This window comes from Suricata suricatta, chromosome 12 (genome assembly GCF_006229205.1).
Source record: "Suricata suricatta isolate VVHF042 chromosome 12, meerkat_22Aug2017_6uvM2_HiC, whole genome shotgun sequence".
NCBI classification, from domain to species: domain Eukaryota; kingdom Metazoa; phylum Chordata; class Mammalia; order Carnivora; family Herpestidae; genus Suricata; species Suricata suricatta.
The window spans coordinates 7,621,968-7,645,552 of record NC_043711.1 but is presented as its reverse complement, the minus strand read 5'-3'; the positions used below and the strand labels follow the sequence as shown (position 1 = coordinate 7,645,552).

The window sequence follows — 23,585 nt, the reverse complement described above, 5'->3', positions numbered from 1 at the left end:
CAGGTCTCTGCCCGGATAGGTCTTTCCTGACCACACGCTGGAAGCACCCATGACCATTTTCTGTTTCTCACTTGATTCCCTAAGTTGTTTTTTTTTTTTTTTTTTTTTTGAGACAGAGACAGAGCGTGAGTGGGGGGGCAGGCGACGGCGAGGCTCTAATCTCTGAGCAGTCAGCACAGAGCCCGACGCAGGGCTTGAACCCGTGAACTGTGAGATGATGACCTGAGATGAAGTCGGATGCTTGACCGACTGAGCCACCCAGGCGCCCCTCACTTGATTCCCCTTCTAGAACATGACACCCTAGGGCAGGGACTTCACGCAGATGACGCTCAGCAGCTGCTGCAGAATGACTGGAGGGGGCCGGCTGCCCTCGCCCGGTGGGCCCTCACCTCTGCTCCGTGTTGAAGATGGCGAAGACGTGCTTGTTGGACATGAAGCCCTTCTCCACGTCGCGGATTTTCAGGTTGTCCAGGGGCAGCATGTACTTCTTCTCCTTCTCCTGAGGGCGGAAGGGGGGACGGGTCATCCGGGACTGGACCCACCTCGAGGGCCACTTCCAAAACCTGATGCCGCCCGTGCTGGTGGCTTTACTGGGATACTCACCTGCCTTGGCCGCGCCTCCCCCCGCCCCCCCAGTGCGCTCTGCCTCAGCCATGCTGGCCTCCTCGATGCTCGGGTCACCCTGGGGCGTTTGCTGGAATGTTCCTCCCGATGCCTGCGTGGCTCCCTCCTTGCCTCTTTCAGGTTTTTGTGCAGAGGGGACCTTCTCGGAGAGGCCTGCCCCAACCCCACCCCGCAAGCTCACAGGCACGCTCCCCTGCCCTCTCCTTCCTCCTTCTCCCCTTGCTACTACCCCTCGCCTAACAATGATCTTGCTCCCTGGAGGCCAGGCACTCCGGTCTGTTGTGCTCATGACCACACCCACAACCACTATATCTTCACAACGAGCCTGTAGCTGAATTACCACTATGATCCCATCTTACAGAGAGGAAGACTGAGGCGAAGAGGGGGCAGGCAATGATTCGGGGGTGGGGTTGGGATTTAAAACTCATCAGCTTCAGATGATCCTGGAGCTGGAAAGTGAGCCCCATTGAGGTCACGCCTGAGCTCCAAAGCCACAGAAGTGTCACTCGCTTCCTAAGGGCAGCCCCATTCAGGAAGCACCCTGCTGAGGGCAGGCACGGCAGTCCTGGTGGCCGCTGGGGAAGCCGCTGTGAGGACGTGGCCCTCAGCCAGGGGTGCAGGCCTGGCGAGTCACGGAGGCCAACATGCACCCACCGAGGGCGGCTAATAACCCGTGTGCTCCCAGCCTGGGGCTGGGCCCCCATGGGTACAGCATCTTAGACCTTCTGGCAGCCACTAACCAGGTTTTCCACATCAGGAAACAGCACAGTATCTGGGTGCCTCGGGACCCCGTGGCTCCCGTGCCCATGTGACCCACAGCAGCTCTGATGACCTCCCCCCGTCCCCGCCAGGGAAGCACTGTGCTCAGAGAGGGAAGGTGGCTGCCCATAGGCACACGGCACGTGGAGTGCCACAGCGGGACCTCAGAAACCAAGGCCATGTGACCCAAAGCCAGGTTCTGCTCACCATCCTTTCTTTAACCTCGGGGCATCTTTGGAGAGGAGATACCTTCCCCCTCAACCTGGGAGTTTGCTTTCTTTTCACCCGTTTTTGTTTTTTAATTTTTGAGAGAGAGAGAGAGAGAGAGAGAGAGAGAGAGAGAGAGAGACAGCGTGAACAGGGGAGGGTCAGAGAGAGAGAGGGAGATATAGAATCCGAAGCAGGCGCCAGGCTCTGAGCTGTCAGCACAGAGTCCAGCAGTGCTGGGCTCGAACCCACATACCATGAGATCATGACCTGAGCAGAAGTCAGACGATTAACTGACTGAGCCACCCAGATGGCCCTCTTTTCACCCGTTTTGTGCCTGTGCACCGGAAAGCCCCAGAACAAAGCCCAATATGGCTGCTGCCTCCGAATTCCAGAGCAGCCACAGTGATGAGGGGCAGGGGCTGGGGGCTCCCCGGCAGGTGACAGCTGGCTCAAAGTCTCAGGACCACACAGAGAGGCAGGAGTGGGCAGCAGGCTTGGGCCTGTAGCCTTAGCAGCTCCAATGGGCTCTAGCCCACCCTGGCCATGGCCCCTCGGGTAAGTCACTTCCTGTCTCTGCCTCCTTGTCCTCATCTGTCAAAGGTGGACAGGAGTCCTGGCCTCCTTGTGCAAGGTAGGGATTAAGGAGAGCCTAGGAGACACAAGGGTTTTCTTTTGTGTCTGTCCCTCCCTCTTATGGCCCTAGGGTCAGGTCCCTGGACTCTGGCAGAGGAAGAAGCCGGGGAGAGTACTCCTTCCAGCTGGACTGCAGTGAGCGGCAGCAGAGGGGCCCTGCGGCCACGGAGGCTCGAACCCCCATCCACGCTGCAGGGGGAGGTCCAAGAAAGGAGGTGGCAAAGAAAGGCTCTGCATAAGACCCTCCCACCTCCTGGAGAAGAGTCTTGGGGGCTTCAGAGGGGCCGTGGCGGGGGGATGGGGGGAAGGGGCGGGGGGGGGGGTCGTCCCTGCTCAGAAGACTGTGGAAGGGCCTCTGCTGCCCCCGCCCTGTCGAGGAGGCAGGAAGCTTCCAGCTGGCCAGCCAGGCCAAGTAACTGAGTCACAGTCCTTCTGGGCCCTAAGCGAGACGCCACATCTGGAACTGTTTATAGTGTGATTCCGCCCAGAGCGTGGCGGCCGCCTTCCCGATGCTGCGGACACACACGCACAGAACAAGCACAGAGACGCAGAGGCGTGCGTGCACCCCGCCCCCCCAGGAGACCTTGGCCTGCACACAGCGGCCATGGACCCAGACCCTCCCTCCCGCCCACACCCGCCCGCTCCCCAGCCCCCTCCTTAGGATTTCCTGCAAACCCACAACTTTCTCCAGATGCGAGCCGGCCCCAGCCCTGCCACGTCAGAAGAGGCGAAGTGGACTGGCCTGCTCCAAGGGGCCGGGGCGCCGTGGCCCTCCTTGCGCCCCCCATCCCCCGCCACCCCGGGGGTCCTGCAGGACGGACAGCCGGCCCCGCCAACCCAGTGTTCAGACTACCTGTTCAGGGGGCTCTGAATGTGTACAGTAGTCTGCACATTGGTTAGGCTGGGCTCGGGCAAGCGGCGCGCCGGGATGGGCACCCCTACACGTGCTCCCCCTCCGCAGCGAGGCAGGTCTGGAGGTGAGTGCCACCACCCACCCCCCTGCTCCCCACCGGGGGGCGGAGACAAGCCCCGGGGGGTCTGGAAGGGCCTGGGTGGGAGAAGAGGGGCCAGGGGAAAGCAGGGGGGGAGCCTGCTGCCCACTGAGGGGGTGGGGGCTCCGGCTGAACTGCTCCCTTACCCCCACCCACTCTGTAACTGCGTCCTCTTGGGCTATTTTTTAAAATAAAGAAATATAGTTCGCCTCTCTTGAGGCGTCTCTGAGATGGTCCCTGGGATTTGGGGGGTAGGGGTTGCCACATGGGGGTTTCCAAGGGTCCCTGCTCTGCTGGGACCTGCCCCCCCCCCCCCAGTCTTAGCCTGCATTGTGTCTGCAGCACACACAGGGCCCCTTTCACGGGCCTGGCATTACCCCCTGCCGGCCATCCACCCTCCTCCCGCCAAAGGCTTCCCAGGGCCTCTGGTCTGGGCCCGCAGGAGGCTCCAGGGCTGCGCCCTTAAACCCCCACACGAGGGGAACACGAAGGACCCCTCCCCGCTGAAGAAACGGAGCTCTTCACACCGGACTTGGAATGGTCGGCCAGGATGGTGCTCCCACCCTGGGCGGAGGTGCCCAGGCCCAAGGTGGAGCCCGCCCCCGGCTGGCCTGGCAGCGGATGCACCACAGCAGACCAGCTTTCAGACTGCGGGGGTGGGAGGAGGCACAAAATGCAAAAGCGTCATCCCCACCCCACCCCCAGCCCAGCCATTTTGAGAAGCTGATCTGGCCACGAGGGTCCCGGAAGGAACGCCTGACCTCACCCTTCCTCTGCATCCCAAACCCGAGGGGCACTGTGGTCCTGGATGCGCCCTCTCCTGGGTTAGATACAGACACCAGACAGGACACGGGCTCGGGGTTCCCGCTGCTCTTGGAAGGTTCCAGAAGGAGAGGAAACAATGACATTTCACCCCTAAACACCCTCCCTCAGAGGAACCATGTCCGGTCTGGGCCGCGAGGGAGGGGTCCAGGCCAGGGCTGAGGGGTCTCTCAGGCCAGGGAGCACACACCCTATACTCCCAACGCAGGGACCCTTCCCCGCTCTGTGACACAGGGTGAGTCACTGCTTGGAGCCTGATTCCTCAAGGACAGATGGATAAGGACTTCTCGAGGAAAACGTGGCCATGGTGGGCTCTCCAAGCCAGCAAGGCTGGCACAGGGCAGGGACTTCACACACAAGAACTGGGCCCTCCCAGCTGAGCGGGGCACACAGGGGCCATGTGACCGGATGGTCAGGGGCGGGGGCAGGCCTCTCCTAGACAGGCCCTCCTTTCCCTTCTTTTGGCTGCTGATGACCATACTGTGATGGGCACGGGGGATCTGGGGCCCTGCACAGCCTCCCAGCTCACCAGGACACGGGCAAGGAAGAGACTTCTGTCTCTGTAAGGGCCTTCATTTGGGGCCTCTGTCACCCAACACCGCCCTGGCCAACAGGGAGAGCCGGTGGGCCTTTCACGGGACAAGCCCAGGAAGATGAAAGAAACACAGTGCCCCCTGCTGGCGACCCTCAGAAGCCAACCCCACCCACGACAGAGCCCCAGCAGGCAGTCACAGGGGACTGGTGCCATTCCCTGCCATTCGGGGGCCACTAGGCTATAGCTGCGTTGAGAGAACTAAGCAAAGAGATGGGCCATGCAGGCCAGGAGGACGGGCCAGTGCAGAGGCGAAGGAGGGACCCGGCCAGCAGTGCTGCCCTAGAGGCGGCCCGCCGGGCTGGGGGCACCATCACTCAGAGCGCTTGCCCGCAGGCTCCTGGAGGCCACCGTACAAGGCAGCACACAGGGCCATCCCCAGGGTTAGTGCTCCTGGTGCCACTCCCAGAGGCCTCCCCAGGTCCTTTGGATCAGGACAAGCACGTGTGGAATGCTCTAGACGGGCACGCTAAGCCCGTCACGGGGACCATTCTACCCCACTTCACAGTCAGGCAAATGAAGGGCCTGGCTGAGCCCGCTGTGGACGCTGGACCCCCTGCACCTCAGCAGCCTGGCCAGGAGCCTGAGTCCCCCACCTCTGAGAGCCAGGGATGCCTCACTGTGGCCCTGGAGGCTGGGGTCAGTTTCTAGTGAGCTGAGGGCTCCTGGAGTGGGCCTGCCTTCTGGCTGGACCCCCAGGAGGCCATGGGGTCTGGGATGTGCAGGCTGGTGCCGGGTATGCCCCCCATCCTCCGCCTTCCCCCTGCCCCCACCAGCCACTCACCTCTTCATCTTTGTACCAGGACAGAGACTCAGCCGTCAGCACAAACCAGTACTCCTTGGAGCCGCCCTTCATCAGGCTGATGTTGTTGATGGTCAGCCAGCCCCTGCGGATCACCTGGGGGGGAGGGGGCTGCTCAGAGGGGGACGACGCCTGCCACCCGGCCCAGCCCCCACCCCCACTCGGGGCCCGGGGCCCAGTGCCCTGGTCCCCGGGAAGGAAGCTGGACCGCACAGCAGAGATACCTCCAGTTCTAGGCCAGGCAACCCAACTCCACCTTGCCCCCAAGCACTTCCCACAGGGAACCAATGGGAAGCCCAGGCAGACAGACACAGAGCAGGGTCACTCACTCACAGGGCTACGGGGCGTGGGTAGAGGGGACGGGGAACAGCACAGGCAAGAAGAGGCGTGCCCGGCCCAGGAGCATTCCTGGGCTTTGTACGGGGGTGTGTCACAGGGGACGTGGCAATGGGAGGAATCACACTTGCGGGACCGAGTGCCAGGGATGCCCTCACACCCTGCCCCACGTGCCCCCTTGGACGATGGCTGTTGACAGAAGGCTGGAGGAATGAATTGCCACAAAATGGGAGTGGTTTTCTCTCCTTTTGTGGCCAGACCAGCAGAAGCTTAACCCACAGCGTCAACTCTGCTGCCCGTGCCGTTGGCTCATCTGCCCAGCTTACTCAGGCGGACACTTGGTGGACGAAGGGGCTCGGTCTGAACAGGGGCTGCGGCCAGCACCCGTCCCAGGCCCCCTTCCCCACAGGCTCTTTCCAGAGTATAGGAAGAAGGGGTGCTCCCACCCGGAGGGTTGGGGCCAAAGGTGTGAGCCTGCGGCACCCGCCCAGGATCTTGCCCCCTGCTGGCCTTGAACCTGGCAGCTCTACTCTTCTCTGACACGAGGCTCTGGCCTGGAGGATCCCCTGGACGGGGCTCGTCTGCCTGTACCTGTCACCTGAGCAGGAGGCAGAATCCAGTCAGGCCTACGCAGAGGCCTAATCGGACAGCCACAAGCAGGCAGCCTGGGGGGAGGCCACGGTCCCGTGTTCTCTGGGTCACAGAGGCATGTGTGGGCCAGAGGTACCCATCACTCTGCTTGGGAACCCCGGGACTGTGGGAAGCACAGGGAGGCACAGACAGGGGCGCCCGGGGGGCCCAGGCAGCAACAGAGATGTGGCCAAGGACAGCTGGAATGGGCTGGTGTTGAGTCCCCTCACGGTGGGACAGGGCAGAGGCAGCAGGGATGGGGCGTGAGGGATGACTCTGGGGCTCAGGTGTCTTCCTGATTGGTAAGTCTCAGGAGGGGCTTTATTCTCCTACTCTGACATGCCCCCAGGCCTGTCAAAGCCTAACAGGGCCACCCACCTCTGATGGCTGGAATTAGGCCCTGAGCCCTATGGGCCATGAAGCTGGAGGCGGCCAGAGTACCCCCAGGGATCCTCGCACTACACAGAAGCCCCCGTCCAGGCTGGGGACAGCACGGGATGCAGCCTGGTGGCCCTTGTTAGGGCTTCCTAGTGATGTCGAGCCAGCACCTGGGGACCCATGGCCACCAGTGAGCAGGCAGAGACTGCTGGCACCCACCCAAGCATGGGCTGCCTGGTGGGCAAGGGGGCAGAGCCCACTGGCCCCAGTAAGGTCGTGGTATCCTCCCAGGGCACCCTGGTTTAGCACCAGAAATCTAGAGTCCTGGGAATGCCCAGGCAAAGTGGGAGGTCTGGTCACACTGGGGGCAAGGCTGGTCTTCAGACTCAGGCTCAAGGCCATGCTGCATATGGCCCAGGAAGGAGTCCCTGGCACCAGCACCCACAGCCCCTGTCCCAGAGCTGTGTGGGTCTCTGTGTTCATACCTGCTCCTCCTTCCCCAGCTGGGGAAGGTGGGGGGGTGGTGGGCAGGGCACAGCCTGACTCATCCTAGCCCCGGCCGGACAGGGGAGGTACTTCTAGGCCTCAGTCACAGCCAACCCGGGGAAGAGGAGCAGGCAGTAGAGAACATAGGTGGTCAGTGCTCCCCAGAAGAGAAGTCTCCACATGGGGAGGCCTCTCCACTCCGGGGCCCAGCCCAGTTCCCAAGGGGGCAGATATGCCCCCCACCACCTACCCCTCTTTAGCCTGGCTCACCTGCCTCCACCCTGAGGCGGTAGCAGTAGCTGGCAAATAGGGCCCTGGTCACGGTGCGGGGCGCGCGGCCCTGGGGCAGAGGCTATGCCGGAAATGGCACCTCTGAGTAGGCCTGGAGGAGCCTGTAAGGTCCCCTTCCCCTCGAGCTGCCCCAGAGAGCTGTCTGCAGGGGAGCCATGTAGGGTCAGGGACGAAATCCTACCCTGGGGGGGCAAACTGTGGGCGGCAGGCTGTGCTGAGTCCACAGGAGAAGGCGTGGCTGGGCCTCCTCATCCAAAAGCCAGAATTGTGCCCTGGGGGCCTGGCTTAGAAGGAGGCAGGTGGAGGGACAGAAGAGGCAGGCAGGCTCCCACGCCCCGGGGTGCACAGCGGCAGGGGTGGGGGGAAGGGCCGGCAGGGGCAGCGGCAGGACGGCAGGATGGGTCAGCCTCCTCCGGGGTCGGGGTCTCAGCCTGAGTCACCGGGGCAGGAATGGGAACCGTGGCCGAGAGACCCAGAGGCCCACAGCAGGGGCGAGGCTGGGCTTTGGGGCTGGGGCCATGGAATCTGGCAGGAAGTGAACAAATGAACCTCACGGGGTGTGAGGAGAAGTGGGCCCCTGGGCTGTTTGCAGGGGGAGATAGTTCGAGTTCAGAGACTGGGGGCGACATGCGGGAAATGCAGAACCCACAGGCCTCCGGAGCGGCCCCTCCTCCTGCCTCTGCCCCTACCCGATCCGGCCGAGCACCGGCTCTTTCAGCACCTGCCAGGCCCTGGCCTGGGTGCAGGGCGGCCCTGGCACAGGACGAGCTCAGGTACGGCGAAGACCCCCGCCAGAGGGCAGCAGCAGGGCCGCCAGAGCCTCAGTGGCAGCGGCGGGAGACCGCCCCCCAGGAGGCGGCCCAGGCCTTGCGCCTCGGAGAGCTGGGGCTAAAGCCAGCTGCTCTGAGGTGAGCACCTTGAAAAGAGCTCACCTCTCAGACAGGAGCACACCTGCTCCCCCCTGGGCTGGGCTGCACATGGAGAGGAGGTGTTCCCTATAACAGGGATGGCAAATACCATTCATTGGGGGCGGCTGCACCAATCGATGGGTAGCAGCCACTGCCTTGGCGAGAATTCAGAGAAAGAATCCCGGGCACAGCAGCAAAGGACACTAGGGTCAATGAGTGATGCCCGCCGCAGGCGAGCTCTAAGGGGAGGGAGCGAGTGACACAGAACAGTCTAATCGATCGTCACATCTGCCATGGGCACGGAACAGTGACAGCACCCAGGAGAGAGCTCCCTGATCAGTCGGGGTGTAGGAGGGGGGGGTCACGTGCAAAGCTATCACATGGGGGGAAAAATTCTCTGACCAGTCCAGTCACATCTGAAATGGAAAGGGAAGTAGTGGCATGCTCAGGGAAGGACGCCAGGATCGATTAGCCATGCCTGCACAGGACCAGGGAGGGGCACCAAGGAAAGCGCGCCAGATCGATTAGTAATGTCTGCCCTGAGCGCAGGAGAAGAACATTTCTGCATGGTGAGGCAGTGGCAGGGGCGAGACCCAGTTCCAGCAGGGCTTAAGCAACATTGTCCCTGGCCAGGGATGGGAGGGGAGGGAAGCCTGGGGTGTTAGCGGAGTATTTGCCATCCCCGACCTACAGGAAACTAGCTACACATGTCAGGAATGGGCTGGGCGGGTGGCAGCGCCCACAAGGGTGGTGGTCAGGTTAGTGTCTGTGTCAGTCGGCTTATGCCTAGGGCAACACGGAGTCCAGCAGGTGTTGGCCACGGCAGGGGGTTTTAGGTTAGCTTGGTTTTTAGTTGTTATTTGGGGGGAAAGGCACGTTTACGGGGTGGCGGGATGTCCACCACGCTTAGGTTCTCTAATGTTCGCTACCACACTAAGTGGGTACTTACCAAGATCTCCCCCTTTGAAAATGCAAAGTTAGGATTGTGGGTAAATCAAAGAAGAGCAGGCAGAGGAAAAGAAAACGTAAGGGACACGAGGGGACAGAGAAAAAGCAGGAAAAGCACAAAAATGGGAGGAGAGAAGAGCAGGGGAAAAAAACAGCAAAAGAAAAAAAATTACATGCTATTAATTATATTCACGGTGTTAATATTTAATTCATTATCATCTCCCGAAACAAAAAAGCAACAACGTATGTATTACCTACAGCAAGCGCAAAAAAATCATGCAGTGGTTACAGCCTTCTTTTCCAGAAGGCTCTATCCTCACGCAGGACGGCAGAGCCCCCACCCCGGCCCCACCCCAACCCCCTCTGTCTAATGTGGAGAAGTGGGATGGGCTCTGGCAGGAATTTTTGCAAAGATGATGTGTTTTTTTAAAGAAAAAAAAAAAAGGAGCCACCTAACACTGGCATATATGAAGCTGTTCATATGTGACCAGGCCGCAGGCTGGGGCCTGACATCAAGGTAGAAAACGCTTCCTGTGGCTCTAGGTTTCTGCAGGAATGGGGCTCACAGCACCCTAGGCTCCCCAGACCGGCTTCTCACCACACGGCCACCCACCCACCCTCGCCCAGGTTCCGAGTCTCCGGGGCTAGGGCTGGGAACCCAGTTTGGCTGCAGACACCCATGCCCCTCTCTTGGGGGTCAAGTTCTAACCGTGGCCTTGGATGTCAGACAGGGCCTTCTGGGTGTGCAAATGTGCCCCACAGCCTGGGCCAGAGTTTGTTCAAAGACAGGTTCCCTGAAACACCGAAACCTGAATGGACTCAAGATGCTGGGAGTGGGAGGGGAAGGGTCTGGCGGGAAAAGTCACAAGCCAGGGACCGGCACTGGGCTCAGCGGTCACTAGGACCCACCCGCCCCCAAGGCTAGGGCTGTGGGCCAGGGGTTGGGGGGGCTACCTGGTTGGGGATGGCTCTCTTCTTGTTCAGCTGAGTACTCCTCTGCTGGGCGCTGAAAACGAAGCAGAGAGAAGACTCATGTGGCGACATGCTGGGAAGGACGAGGTGGGGTTCTCTCCCTTGTGGGGGCCGAGGGGCCAGCTCGGGGCAGAGGCAGAGAGAAGCCCCTTCCACACAGAGGGCTGCCGCAGGGAAAGAGCTCATGCAACGAGAAGACGCATTTAGTTAAACTGAGGCTTCGAGGCCCTGACCTCAGCCACTCCCAAGAGCTATTTCCAGGGTCAGTGGGTCCAGAGCCTCCGAGGTGGGAACCCCCCGGTGCCTGGGAGGCGGCTGATGGGGGGGGTCAAATCTGCAGCGTCTCCCCACTCTCTGTGCCCATCCCTGACCCCAGCACCAAGGCCACAGAGCCAGCCAGCCTGGGAGATCAGGCCACGGGACAGCTGCTCACCAGGAAAACATTCTGGATGGTTCCTGAGCTGACCCAGTTCACAGGAGACGTAAGGTCACCGGGAGCGTTTCCATCAAGTCCCCTCATTTGTCTAGAGTCCCAATCTCTTCCCTTCTTCAGCTACCCTGTTTCCCGGCCAGCGTGAGCCACGGGGATGAAGGCCTCGTGTGTTGCACGTGGGCACCCACTCAGCTCGCCTGTTCATCCTGTTTTCTGCTGGGACAATCACGGCACCCCTGCCTGCAAACGGCTGACACCCCCAGTTACTGAGGCATCCTATTTGCTTTTCTTCTCGTATCGCTTTAGGAATAAGGCGTTCCTTTAGCAGTACGCATTGTTTTAGGAACTTTCAGAATATGACAAGGCAAACCGTCTTGTTACGTTCCTTTACTGGCTGCCCCTGGGGCTGTCCCTGAAAGTTCAAGCCAGCTATTAAATAAAGGAGAGAGACAGAGAGAGAAAGTAAGAGAGAGAGTTAAGGACACAGGCTTCTGTTCCTTGACAGGCAAAGGTTGAACTCTGAGAATGGAGGAAGTGTTGGGGGCACCCGGGTGGCTCAGTCAGTTGAGCGTCTGACTCTCTGTTTTGGCTCAGGTCGCGATCTGATCTCACAGTTTCATGGGTTCTGGCCCCACACGGGGCTCTGTGCTGACAGTGCAGAGCCTGCTTGGGGTTCTCTCCCTCTCTTTCTCTCTCTCTCTGCCCCTCCCGTGCTCACACGGTCTCTCTCTCAGAATAAATAAACTTAAAAAAAGAAAAAGGAGAAAGAATTTATCCAACACTTTTCCTTCCTAACATTCAATGAGCTTTATTATTATATTATATATAACATAATAATATAATAATAATAATGTTATCACAGAGCTGCCTCTCTGGGCCCTGGGTTTCACGTTTAGAAGGCAGGGAGAAAGCAGCGCAGAACATCTAGCAGAGGAAGGATTCGGTCAACAGTGTGTGCGGGCGACACGGCCGATCAAGCCACACACAGCGACGGCTGGGGGCTAGCGAGGCCCCAGAGTGCTGCTTCAAGGGGCTTCCGGGCTCCCACCCTCGCCGGGCAGACCCTTCCCTTCCCTGTGCCCAGCCAGACATTTCTTGCTGTCAGGTGGGGGGTGGGGGGGTGGGAGGGGGTCCGAAGTCCTCCCCTCGACCTGCAGGGCCCCTCCTGGCAATGGAGCCTGGCCTCCCCATGCCCCCCCCCCTTGCTCTCCCCGAGCTCCTGTGACTTGGGTCTCCCTTCCCTCCCTCCCTTGTCCCCAACAGTCTAGGTCTTCTGTCTGCCCGCCCCTGGCTGTCGTGACTTCCCTGGGAAAGGTCTCTCAGGTCACATCCCTCGCTCTGCTCTCCTACAGCCCCTCCTACTCCCCTTTCCAACTCTGCCTTCCACGTGAGAATATGCTCAGTGAAGACATGTGTCCGGCCTGTGGGCTCTGAAGGGGCTCATTCCCCGCGCTGGACCCGGCTCTGAGACAGCTCGCCTCCGCGATGCCCTGACGTCCACCCGCCTCCCCTAAGGCCGGGGCCCTGGGCCCCGCCCCCAGCCCGGGCGACCCGGTTCACACACCAGGAAAAAGGCACACAGCAGGCAATACCCACCCGGTCACCAGCTGCTCAGTATAGTAACAGCTGGGGGCAGTGGGAAGGCCCAGGAGTCCAGAGGAAAGAGTAGAGTGGTCAAAGGAAAAACAGGAGAGATTGTGAGAAGGAACTGTGGATGAAGTGTGAGAAGCAGAGACGTCACGGTGAGGCGAACGGGGTGAGCCAGGGAGGGGGGCGGCGGTCTCGGCCCCCACACGCCCAGCTGCTGGGAGGGGAGGCGCAGGGGGTCAGGGCCCCTCCGCCCTCCCCGAGCAGGGAGAGCCCAACCAGGGCCCTTGGCTCGTCTGGGTGTGGAGAGCTGCTTCTGATCATGCCCTCATTCATTCATTCATTCGTCCGTTCTTTCCACTCACCCACCACGTGCCCCGCGCAGAAGAGCGGGCCAGCTGTGCTGAGTGCAATGGTAAACGCTCTGCCCGCAAGCGCGTTGCCCAGCACAGAGACCCCGGAGAGAAGAGCCTCTTGCCCAGCCGGCCAGCCCAACACTGGGTTTGAACGGGCCCTTCTCCGCAAGGAGGCCTCCCTGTGCCCCCAAGGCTGGGCCAGAAGGGTGCCCCGTGGACTCCACACAGGCCTCACACAGCCCAGACCCCAGTGGGGATTACACCACATTACACATGGCTGGCTGCACGTCTGTCTTTGAGAGCCGGGACCTGCGTCTGCACTCGGCACGGAGAACGCACACCAGGAACACTGACTAAGTGAATGCAGGAGGCTGGCTCTGGCAGGTGTTCCGTCGGGCAGAACAAACCGTAGGCTGCCCAAGCTCACTGAGGGGGGACCCAGGGGCTGCTGGGAGTCAGTGCCATTGAGCATTTCGATTTGGAACATGGGAGAGGGCCCAGTGCAGATGGGGAAGGCTGGAGACAGCTGCACAGTTTGTGAAAGGTTGTGAGAAGTCACGCAGGAAGGAAAGCACTGAATGCCACCTCACCCTTTCCTGAAGGGCTGACCAGAGGTCTGCCCCACAGGAGGCACAGGGAGGACGAGGCTGGACATCACTATTAGCCCAGGAAAGCTTCCAGGTACTTTCAGACAGAACCCAGACAGAAAGACCCTCTTGCCCCGGTCTGCTGAGGGAAGCCAATCCAACCATCCCCCTGGGGGCCTGGCTCTGAGGGCAGGCACTGGTGCCCCCCCACCAGCTGCTGTCCTGAAAAGTACATACTTGGCAAATCCAATAAAGTCCTCGTGGTTCGTGTTGATGTAGGACTGCTCGATGTCGATCAGAAGAAGAATCTGGAAGAAGGAGGGGAACTGTGAGTACAGAGTGGAGCCTGGCGGGGACGGCCACAGCCAGAGCACTTCCCAAACCCGCCAGCAGGGGGAGCTGGAACCACACGGCTTCCCAGGCCCTCTTACACCCCTCCAACACCAACCTTGGAGTAAATCTGCAGGGGGAGGAGGGGCTCGGGTACTTGGAAACTCCAGGGCCTCACAAGGAAGAAAGAGGGAGGCAGCCACGTGGTGGCTGCAGGTGCGCCTCAGAGGCTGCTGTCTCACTGGGGCCACCGCATGGCTTTGGGACCCTTGGCCTCACCTTACTGGACACTGGAAAGGGGCAACAAGAGGCCCAACTGCGTAGGGTTAAATAATTCCCAACCCGCGAAGTGTCTAGAGTAATGCTGCATTCAAATGGCAAAGGTAACGGGCCAGGCCAGGGCGCTAGAATGAACCCTGTCCCCACAGGCCCACAGGAGCCAGTCAGGGTGGCATCTCCGGTAAGGGGCAGGCCTTCGCACAAGACCCTGTCCCTTCCTGGCAAGTCCCTGTGCCCCTGAGCCCTCCAGGGTCAGACATGCCAGGCACTTGGCCTTTGCGGGGCTGCTGGAAAATGCTGGGGTGCTCGGTCCCTGGGAGCCAGAGCTGCTGGTTTTACGAGGCCTGAGCCCCAAGACGGAGCCCGCAGTGCTGGCAGTGGGCCAACCAGGCGCCCTGGTGTGCGTGGCAGGGACAGCGACGTTCCCGAAAACAACAAAATCAATGGAATCTTGGAAGCTTTTGCTACAACTTCCAGGCCACAGGAACCAGCCTGGGCCCCACTGCTGTGCACAACGGGACGGGGCCGCCACCAAACCCAGCAGGGAGGTTTGTGCTGCCAGAGACCCCAGGGGACACCGAGGGGGAAGCGAGTCGGACCCGGTGTGGCCGCATGCAGCCGGCCTTGGGCTCTCTTGGCGCACGACAGGCGCGGGGCCGGCCCCACTCTGTCCTCATGTGCCCTTGGCCTTCACAAGAACAGGTTACAATGTGAGAGGCACCCACGCATCGTAGGGGGCACAAGCAGGTAAAACAGGCCGTGGTCCGCACTCGAGGGAACCCCACTGGGCGGCCCGAGACACCAAGCGGAGCGACGGAGGTCGGGCTCCAGGGGCTCCAGAGGACTTTCTGGAAAAGGCAAAGCGTAGGGAACAGGGGGGCTGGGGGCTGGGGAGGGGCCACAGCCTGGTTCTGGATCTTGCTGGGGTGGGAGAAGTCTCTTGTTTCATGCATTTGTCATTACTCAAAGAAATGTATGCTCAAGATTTAAGCGCATATAAAAACTTTTTTAATTAAAAAAAAAAAAGATTCATGCAAATAAATAACACTTGGAAGATCAAACAAAAAGCAATACCTGGTCCTTGGTTCTCCCCTCCCGCTCCCGGATGTAAGTGGTGACGATCCGCTCGGTCTCTTCCCGCAGACGGGGGTAGGAGCTAAGCTGGGAGGAAGCAGAGTGGCAGCGTTGGCTGGGTCCTCACAGCGCGGAGAGTGACAAGAACCACACAGAGAACGTGGGGGAGGGGAGGTGACAAGGGGGGGGCCCACCGAGTCCCCACCCCCCTCCTGTCTCATAGCTGCTCCAGCTGGGAGACAAGAGAGGGACAGTGGGGGGACGGTGTGCCCGAGAGAGTGACAGGGTGCCCAAGCACGAGCTTTTCGAGAATGGATTCCAAGGTGGAAAGTGGCAGAGCAAGTGGCGCTGTGTGTCTGCTGCCCGGTAGCGACGGGCACCCCCTCCACCCAGCACTGGGTGAGCACAAGGACCCCAAGGACAATGGAGGCCACCAGGCCCGTGGGGCGGGTTCTCGCCGGCTCGTGAGTGAGGAGCGCCTGTCCTGGGCATCTGGGCCATCTACCTCAGCGGGACCCCCTTGCAGAAAACTATGCCCCGATCATAACCCAGCCAAGGGCACGGAGAAGCCCACCTTCTGAGGTCTGGGCATGGTCCACGTGATGGGGAACACCGAGTGGGCGCTCCAGATGCCTCTCAAACACCCTGTGGCATTACGAACATGCAGGTCTGCGGATGGCATTTCACCTGCGGCGACCTTTGGAAACCCCGCCCCTTCTCTCATGGGACCCAGAACGGGCACGGCCGCCGGTCCTCACAGGCCGTGCACTGCCAACTCCCCCCAGTTTGTCCGCCATGAAAAGTTGAGGGGTCGCCGAGCGACACGGGGCCCACAGAAGGGGGTTCCTGCTGAGGCAGAGCTTCCAGATGCGTGGGTGAAGACCAACGTGGGTGGGGGGAGGAGATGCGGGACAAATGTGCAGGTGATAACAACGAAACCTTCGGTTACCTTCTCGGCACACTTTTTAATGACCGTGGCCAGTTCTGAGACCACGAGATCAACACACTTCAAACTCGGCTCTTTGAGTTTTACAATCTGTTTTTTCACAATGGCTTCAAAGGCCATGTCGGGGGTGAAGAGCCCCGTCCTGGGTCATGCGGAGGGTGGGACGAGGTAGAAAGATACCCAGGGACAGTGCAGGCCACACACGCGGGATGGGAGACAGAGAGAGAAGAGAGGAAAGTCAGCTGGTTAGTGACATGCAGGTAGGAGGCTGTGCCCGCATTTGCCCCGGAAGCTGCTTCAGATCAAAGAGGAGTTCCTGGGTGGGAGGAGAGGCTGGCGCTTGCTCTGGGCTTTCGTTACGGAAGCGAGAGGGGTCAGCCTCACAGCTGGGACAAGGAACGGAACGAGGAGGCCTGGAATTCTCCCACCTGTGGCGATGCGATCCAGGAGGACCGTCTCTACCCCATCTAGGCTTCTCTCTCTCTCTCTCTCTCTCTCTCCCTTTTCTAATCGAAGAAGCTTAAGAAGCAAATGTGGGCTTTTCCAGACCGAGACAGAAGGCTCAAGCAGAGTTTCCCTGCCTTGGAGGACCGACCCGGGGCTCTGCGGCCCCGGTGCACGTGCAAGCACGGACCACCCACTGGGAAGCACTTCGGGGCCTGGCCAGAGCGGGCTGCCCTGGGAGCGCGTCCTGCCAGGCGGAGACAGTGGCCCGTGAACACTGGCACATGGGTGCCCGTGACCTAGTGGCTCAGGGGACGTGCTGCCTGGGGCGGGGGAGGGGAAGGACAGTCCTATTCCTGGAGGGAGCCAGGGGAAGCGGGGGGACTTGGTGGTGGCGGTTAGGAGCCGAGCTGGGCACCCGAGCGCTCACTGTGCTGTTAGCATCTGGGCCTTGGGGTCAGAGAAGTGGCCGGTTCCAGGAAGGCACAAGGGCCCCAGGCATCTGCCAAGGAGTGACGGCCAGGGAAGGTTCGTTCAGGGAGCCTGGCCTCTGACAGCTGACACGGGGGTCCCTCTCTGCTTCCCAGAAGGCAGCAAAGCGACAGCCCAACGAAACCCCCAATTCCATCAGACACATGCTAGGCTTGATATCAGGGTCCCAGGGAGCCCTGCCCACCAGTCTGGCCAGTTCTGGAGGCCTGGCGCACCCACCCCTCCCACACACACACATTGCGCCCAGGCCGACATGCCCCTGCCCCGGCCCCTGGGAAGAGGCCACATTCTTGGAAACTGAGGCAACTGGGGGGAAAGGACACCAGCGGGGCAAAGGCCGGAGCAGCACCGGGAGCCTGATACCAAACCCCCAAACCCCCGCGTCCACAAGGCCCGGAGTCACCCTGCCGAGGGCCCGATACCTTACTGGTACACTGCCTAACTGTATTGATTAGCTCCTGGATAACCAGGTCGACACATTTCAGACAGGGCTCTTTCAGCTTGACGACCTGCTTTTTCACAATGGCCTCGAATGCCAAGTCCGGGGTGAAGAGCCCGGTCCTAAAACCATCCGTACCCGGGGGCAGGGGGAGATAAGTCAGAGAGAAACAAAGCACGGTCAGCAATTTCATAGGCACGGGCCAGGTCCCCGAGAACGAGCCAAGGTCACGGCGAGTCTGGGGGCCGGATGCCTGCATCCACTGCCTGGAAACCCATGGGGGTGACCTGAGGACCCCATGGGGACGTTAAGACTGGACAGCCAGAGTGAGTACTTTTTGTCCGACAGTGGAGGGGACTCAGGAGTCTCGCGGGAGGAGCCCTGTGATGGGGGCACATGCGGGGTTCCCGTCACCGTGACTCCGCTCTGGCTCCCCCGAACCCCAGGGGGTTAAGTCTACAGTGAGCTCTCGGAGCCGGGCTCATGCCAACGGACGGGTTGAACCCACGTGCAACCCTAGGGCAGCAGACCGCCCTGTGGCCTGCGGTAGAGCCACGCCCACCCACGAGGGGCCCTGGGGACACACGGGGATTGACACAAAGCTCCTGACAACCACCCGGGAGCCCGCCTACGCCTCCCAGCCGGGGCACCCAGAGGGATGGGGGACCAACTGGCTGGAGGCTGGCGCCACAGAGGTGAAGGGAACCTGGCAACTCGCCCCTCGGAACTTGCCTGACTCCGTGGATGTTCTTAATGGCGTAGCTGATCTCACGCCGTAAATCCTTCTCGTCGAACTCCATCTGAGAGCAGACAAACCACTCACATGCTGGGAAGGGCCCGTGGCACCCCCACAACAGGTGCGTATTTGGGGAACATTATGTCCTGCGTGTGTCTGTTTTCACATGGCCGACCACTGCCCTGGTCAAAACTCAGCAAAACACTAAAACCCAGTTTCAGCAAGGATGGTTTGAAATGAACACTGTCGCTCTCTCTCAGAGGGAACATGAGTTCACGTGAACTTCTTACGGGCTACGTGGCAGTACCGTTCACGGACTTCCAAACACACAACTCTACTTTCAGGCGGTTTTAAGCGCTCTAGGAATCTACTGCAAGGAATTAATAAGAATTAGTTACATTCATAGAACTATTTGTAACTGCCAAAGAATGTGAAAACCACCTAAACGTCCAACGATGGGAGACCGGCTCAACACCTAACGGGACGCCCACAAGACGAGATGCTACCGTCATTAACGACACGTGACCGACCCATAACTGACTTGGAAAGATGGCCACCGTGTGAAAAAATGAGGCACGAAACATACTAATTTGTTCTTTTTACGTATGAATGAGTCTACGTGCTGTTTGTGTATGTTGGGCACAGAAATCATCGGGGAAGGACAGACACCCAGGTGCTAACAGATGGTTGTCTGCAGGTGTTGGGATTATGGGTGTTTTTCCCCCTTTAGCTTTTGTTCTTTTATCGAAAAGAACTTTGCGGGGGGTTACAAAAATGGTAATGTGCTCGTGGTGAAAAGCATACAACTTCAAGCCAATTAACAGAAAAACTCTCAAACTCGAGCGCCCAGAGCTGCTGCGTTTGCATCTCTGCAGCTGGGTCTCCGCCGAGGCCCACATCTGGGCACGCCCCTCGCGGGAAGGACGCTGGAAATGTCATCTACGTGCTTCGCTGCCCAAGCTGGCGCTTCGACCGGCCTACTTTTCCCGTCCACGTGATGAGGCCATTTTCCTTTGAGAATTTACCTCTTGTTTTCTATGTATTTTGCAAAGGACGCGTATTGGTTTTTGTCAGAGCGGAAAAAAATGGAACTTTCGTTCAGGTCTGCCGGGCACCTCTAAGCTGTGGGCTCAGGGAAAGAGGGCCCCAAGGGGACACCGTCCCCACCACTACGCCCAGCAGGCAGACGCCTGGGGGCAGGAGGGGGAGGCGGGAGGGCCCAGCCCAGCGGCGCTACCTTCACCAGCTCAAAGGGAAACCGCTCGTGGAAGATGCGGTTGATTCGGGCGCCCCCGGAGAGCTCCAGCGTGTCCACTTGGTCTCCAGAGCCCTCGATCCTCTTTTCAAAGTCCACCCCGAACTGCTGGACCATCCTACAGGGAAAAAGAGAACCCGGACATCAGAGGGGAGGTTCTGACCCGCAATTATGTCCCGGGTCAAGCGGGGGCTTACACGCTCCTTTTCACTTTTTCGCAGCAAGATGCCCACAAAGTAAAATACAGGACTGCCGGAGGCAGCAGGCCCACTAGGCTTATTCATTCAGTGAACTTGGGGGGAGGGGGGGGTAGCATTATTACTCCCATTTTGCAGACAGTAAGAGTGAGGCGGGGGCGGGTAGGGTCACAGCTTAGCAGCGTCTGCCCTGATCCGGCAGAGCTGTGAGTGAGAAGGCAGTCCCTTCACGCCACTCGGGGGATTCCGACAATGACCGCTGTGACGCCTTGGACAAGTGCCTTTGCCCCTCTGAGCCTCAGTTTCTTCATCTGGATGGTAGGTCTCCGCACAGGGCCATCGTGAGGCTTCAAGGAGTTTCTCGTTTTTTCTCTGCTCCAAGAAACACCAAGCCTAAGAAGCACTATTCGTCGGCACCCCCCACAGCAAAGAAAGAACGCAGCCAATTAATGGTAGGTCACCTAAAACTTCTGATTTTGAGACATGAAAATGTTTTAATTTTTTTTTAATGTTTCTCTATTTTTGAGACAGAGACAGAGACAGAGCACGAGTCAGGGAAGGAGCAGAAAGAGAAGGAGACACAGAATCCGAAGCAGGCTCACGGCTCAGAGCTGCCAGCACAGAGCCAAACATGGGGCTCGAACCCATGAACCGTGAGATCATGACTCAGGCTGAAGTTGGGCATTCAACAGACTGAGCCACCTGGGCACCTGTTGTTTTGTTTTGTTTTGTTTTTTAAAGTGCTCACATAACGGGTGCCTGGGTGGCTCAGTAGGTTAAGCATCTGATTTCGGCTCATGTTACGATCTCACGTTTCCTGAGTTCGAGATCCACAGCGGGCTGTGTGCTGACAGCGAGGAGAGCCTGGAGCCTGCTTCGGATTCTCCGTCCCGCCCCAGCTTATGCTCTCTCTCTCTCACAAAGAAATAAACATCAAACAAGTAATAATAAAAATGAAGTGTGGACACAACCGAGGAAACATGTCAATCTGACACACGGGCCCAGGGAACCCGGCCCAACCTTACAAGAGTCTCCAAGCGCTGCTGAGCGCTGTGCTCCCGTGAGCCGCCGAGGACTCAAGTGCGGGGGTTTCCTCAGCACTTCTGGCTGCTCTCCCAGCCCCTTGCACACCTGCCTTCATCACCCCCTTACTGCCGCGCCCCCCACCCCCCGCCCCGAGCAGGAGCTGTGGTGGCCAAGGGACCAGCCCCTACTCGGCCTGCAGCACTGCTAGTCAAGAGATGATGTCCGGCTCTCGTGGGCAAATCGCCTGGTGCCGGCCAGAGGCGGGGGCGGCCAGGCCCGGCGGCCGACAATGGGGTTCTCCCCGAATACCTGGGGGGGCGGGCAGGGGATCACAGATCCCAAGAAGCGTTTCTCCCCACAAGAGGTAAACAGTGTTGTCTGAGCATCGAAGCATCCTCACCCCCTATCCCACCGCGCAGAGCTGCGTGGCAGAGAGGAAGGGGGGACAGCAGGGTTGGGACAGCCCCTGTGGTGGTGTCCCGCTGGTGTGTCCTTGGGAGGAGTCCTATGTGTGGGACCATCGGCCTCATGAGTGGTCAGGGAGTTTCTGGATCCCACTCTGGCCAATCACCCAGGGTGCCCTGCGGGCCAGAAACCGGGGGTACAGAGGCAGGAGAAGCCTCGAGAGAGAGTCTGGGATTGTGGGCACACCTACCCCCCACCTCACAGCTGGGTGGCTTCCAAGAGTCCCCCTCAGCTCTGAGCTGGGCCGGTGGGCACCGACTCGGGGTCAGGGTGAGAATTCCAAGAGACAGAGCAGAAAAAGCTGACGCAGGGCCAGGCTCCAGCCCTGCCCTCCACGCCTGGCCTCCCCTCCACCACCAGAGGGCGCCTGTCAACACCTGAATCAGGCCTTCCCTCCTCTGCTCAGAACCCTCCGTGGCTCCCACCTTACTGGCAAGAGCCTGATTCCTCTCCTGGCTCACAAGGCCCTGAACACTCCACCCTGTCCCTTCCCTGCTCTCCCCTCCTCCGCTCTACCCCTCATTCATGCTCTCCCCTCACTCATTCTGTTCTGCCGTGTAGCTTCCTCAACACTGCAAGGCACCGTCCTGCCTCAGGACCTTTGCACTGGCCAGGCCCCATCCCTGCCTGAATCGCACTGTCTCAGGGCTGCCCTCCTGACCGCTCTATTTTATATGGCAACCCCAGGCCCATCCTGGCACCTGAGCCCCTTCCCCACATCACTATTGGTTTTCTGATATTCTTATTTGCCGTCCCATCCCTCCCTTCTCTGCTTCCTGAGCACGTAGGGGCAGGGCGGGTGGGCTGCCCCATTCAGCGTGGCGGCCCCAGGGCTGAGGACAGGGCCTGGCCCACAGGTGTTTGCAAGGTTACTAGATGGACAGACGGCTGGGGGTCGGCGCCCAGCCCAGACCCGGGACCCCGCAGCTGCGCAGAGGCCCCCGCGGGCCGGGCAGGGGGGACACGTACTGCAGCAAGGCCTTGGTCTTGCGCGTGGGGTCGTCGGGCCGGAAGTTCTTGTACTCCTCCACCTCCTTCTCCAGCGACAGCAGCTGGCTCTGAAGCTTGCTGCGCAGGGCCGGCAGGGACTCCCGGATGTGGTTGGTCAGTTGCTGCGGGACGGGGAGAGGCCAGAGGTCAGAGATCAGCACAGACAGGACGCCGGGAAGGGGCAGGCCTGCCACGCCGGTCAAGGGCTGAGGTCGGGATGGCCCCCTGCGCCCGGCGCACCCCCAGCCTCGAAGGAAAGCAATGGGAACACCGAGCCGGAGTCACGCCAGAGCCTGGGCAAGGGTGAGTCACCAGGTGTCCGGGCCGTGGGGTACACGGGACTCAGGGGTGTACACAGGGTACACGTGACCCAGGGATACATGCACTGACTCGGGACGGCCTCCCACAGGTGGCCCAGGTGAGATGCCCAGGGGGCCGCCAATGGACCCGCGTCCTGGGGGACTAGCCAGTGGGCCCCAGGACCATGGCAGCTGTGTGGACACGGGCCCAGGTCCCACAAACTAAGACAGAAACAGCTGCCCTGCGAAGGCACGGAACTTCTGTGAAAGACAGGGAGAGGGGAGAACATGTTTTTAGTCGGCGGACAGAGAGAAGGAAGCGCGACAGGAAGCAAAAGCAGAAGGAAGGCTGGAATGGGGCAGGCGGCGGGCGGGAAGGGGGACCTGCGCGGCCCCTTCGCCCTTGTTCTGCTTCTGAATCACGTGGCTCTAAGCGGTCACAAATTGTAAAAGGAAGCGGCCCCGCAGGAAAGGTTACGGAACGAGCCTCAGGATGGCTGGGGAGAGAAAAAGGGAGAACAGTATATATACAGATACACTGTTGTTCAGGTAGCGAAAGAGGAAAGAAAAAGGAAGAAAAGGCAAAGGAATGGGGGAGGGAGAGAGGGCCAGGGAGGAGGAGAGGCGCAGGGAGGGGGGAGAGCGGGGATGGAGAGGAGGAGGGAGGGGGGCAGATGGAGAAGGAGAGGGAGGAAGGGGCAGGAGGGGCAGGGAGGAGGGAGAGCGGGGAGGCAGTGAGTAAGACTCGGACACAGTGGCCGCTCCAGGCTCTGAATGTCTCTAGAAGGAAGCCCAGTTAGTGGTGACACTGGCGACTCCCAGGAAGGGACCCACCACTAAATGGGAAGAAGCAGGATATTCACTATGCTTGGGCTCTAGGACTTCTTTTTGTAACTCTACCAGGAGAGAGAGAGAGAGAGAGACAGAGGGAGGGAACAAAACAAAAGCCATAACAGCAGCTAGAACCCTACAGGTGGAAATGAGCATTCTACTGTCACCTGTCCCACATCTGGAAAGAATTTACAAAGTGTCCACCAGGCTGGAAAAAAGATGTGAGGGAGCCTCCTGCTCCAGCTCAGCACACTCTGCGCCAGGAAGGGGATGGACCGTCCAGCACCCCACATGGCCAGGGCACTGCCCCAGACCCCCGTGGGGGCTGCGTGGCGCCCGGGGTGGGGACATGGGCCACGCGCTCTGCACACCTTCCCTCCAGCGTGCAACCGCGTCCCGGAGCACGAGAGCACCCCATTTCACTCACAGGGAAAAC

The 23,585-nt window shown here is 60.0% G+C and overlaps 1 protein-coding gene across 6 annotated transcripts in view; it reads right to left on the bottom strand.

Moving 5' to 3' along the window:
• Window positions 1-23,585, bottom strand: part of DNM2 (dynamin 2) — a 56,386-nt gene that overhangs the window by 8,217 nt on the left and 24,584 nt on the right. For 2 of the 6 annotated variants that reach the window (XM_029916388.1, XM_029916390.1), the window contains exons 7-16: window positions 21,999-22,141; window positions 19,324-19,459; window positions 18,083-18,150; window positions 17,334-17,472; window positions 15,030-15,116; window positions 13,584-13,654; window positions 10,366-10,417; window positions 9,413-9,424; window positions 5,417-5,530; window positions 390-499 (exon numbers count right to left, since the gene is read on the bottom strand). In XM_029916388.1, the coding sequence (XP_029772248.1) occupies window positions 390-499; window positions 5,417-5,530; window positions 9,413-9,424; window positions 10,366-10,417; window positions 13,584-13,654; window positions 15,030-15,116; window positions 17,334-17,472; window positions 18,083-18,150; window positions 19,324-19,459; window positions 21,999-22,141 (932 nt within the window). Of the gene's footprint in view, window positions 1-389; window positions 500-5,416; window positions 5,531-9,412; window positions 9,425-10,365; window positions 10,418-13,583; window positions 13,655-15,029; window positions 15,117-15,978; window positions 16,118-17,333; window positions 17,473-18,082; window positions 18,151-19,323; window positions 19,460-21,998; window positions 22,142-23,585 lie in introns of all 6 variants that reach the window. The other 4 variants (XM_029916387.1, XM_029916389.1, XM_029916392.1 and 1 more) reach the window with 3 other exon arrangements.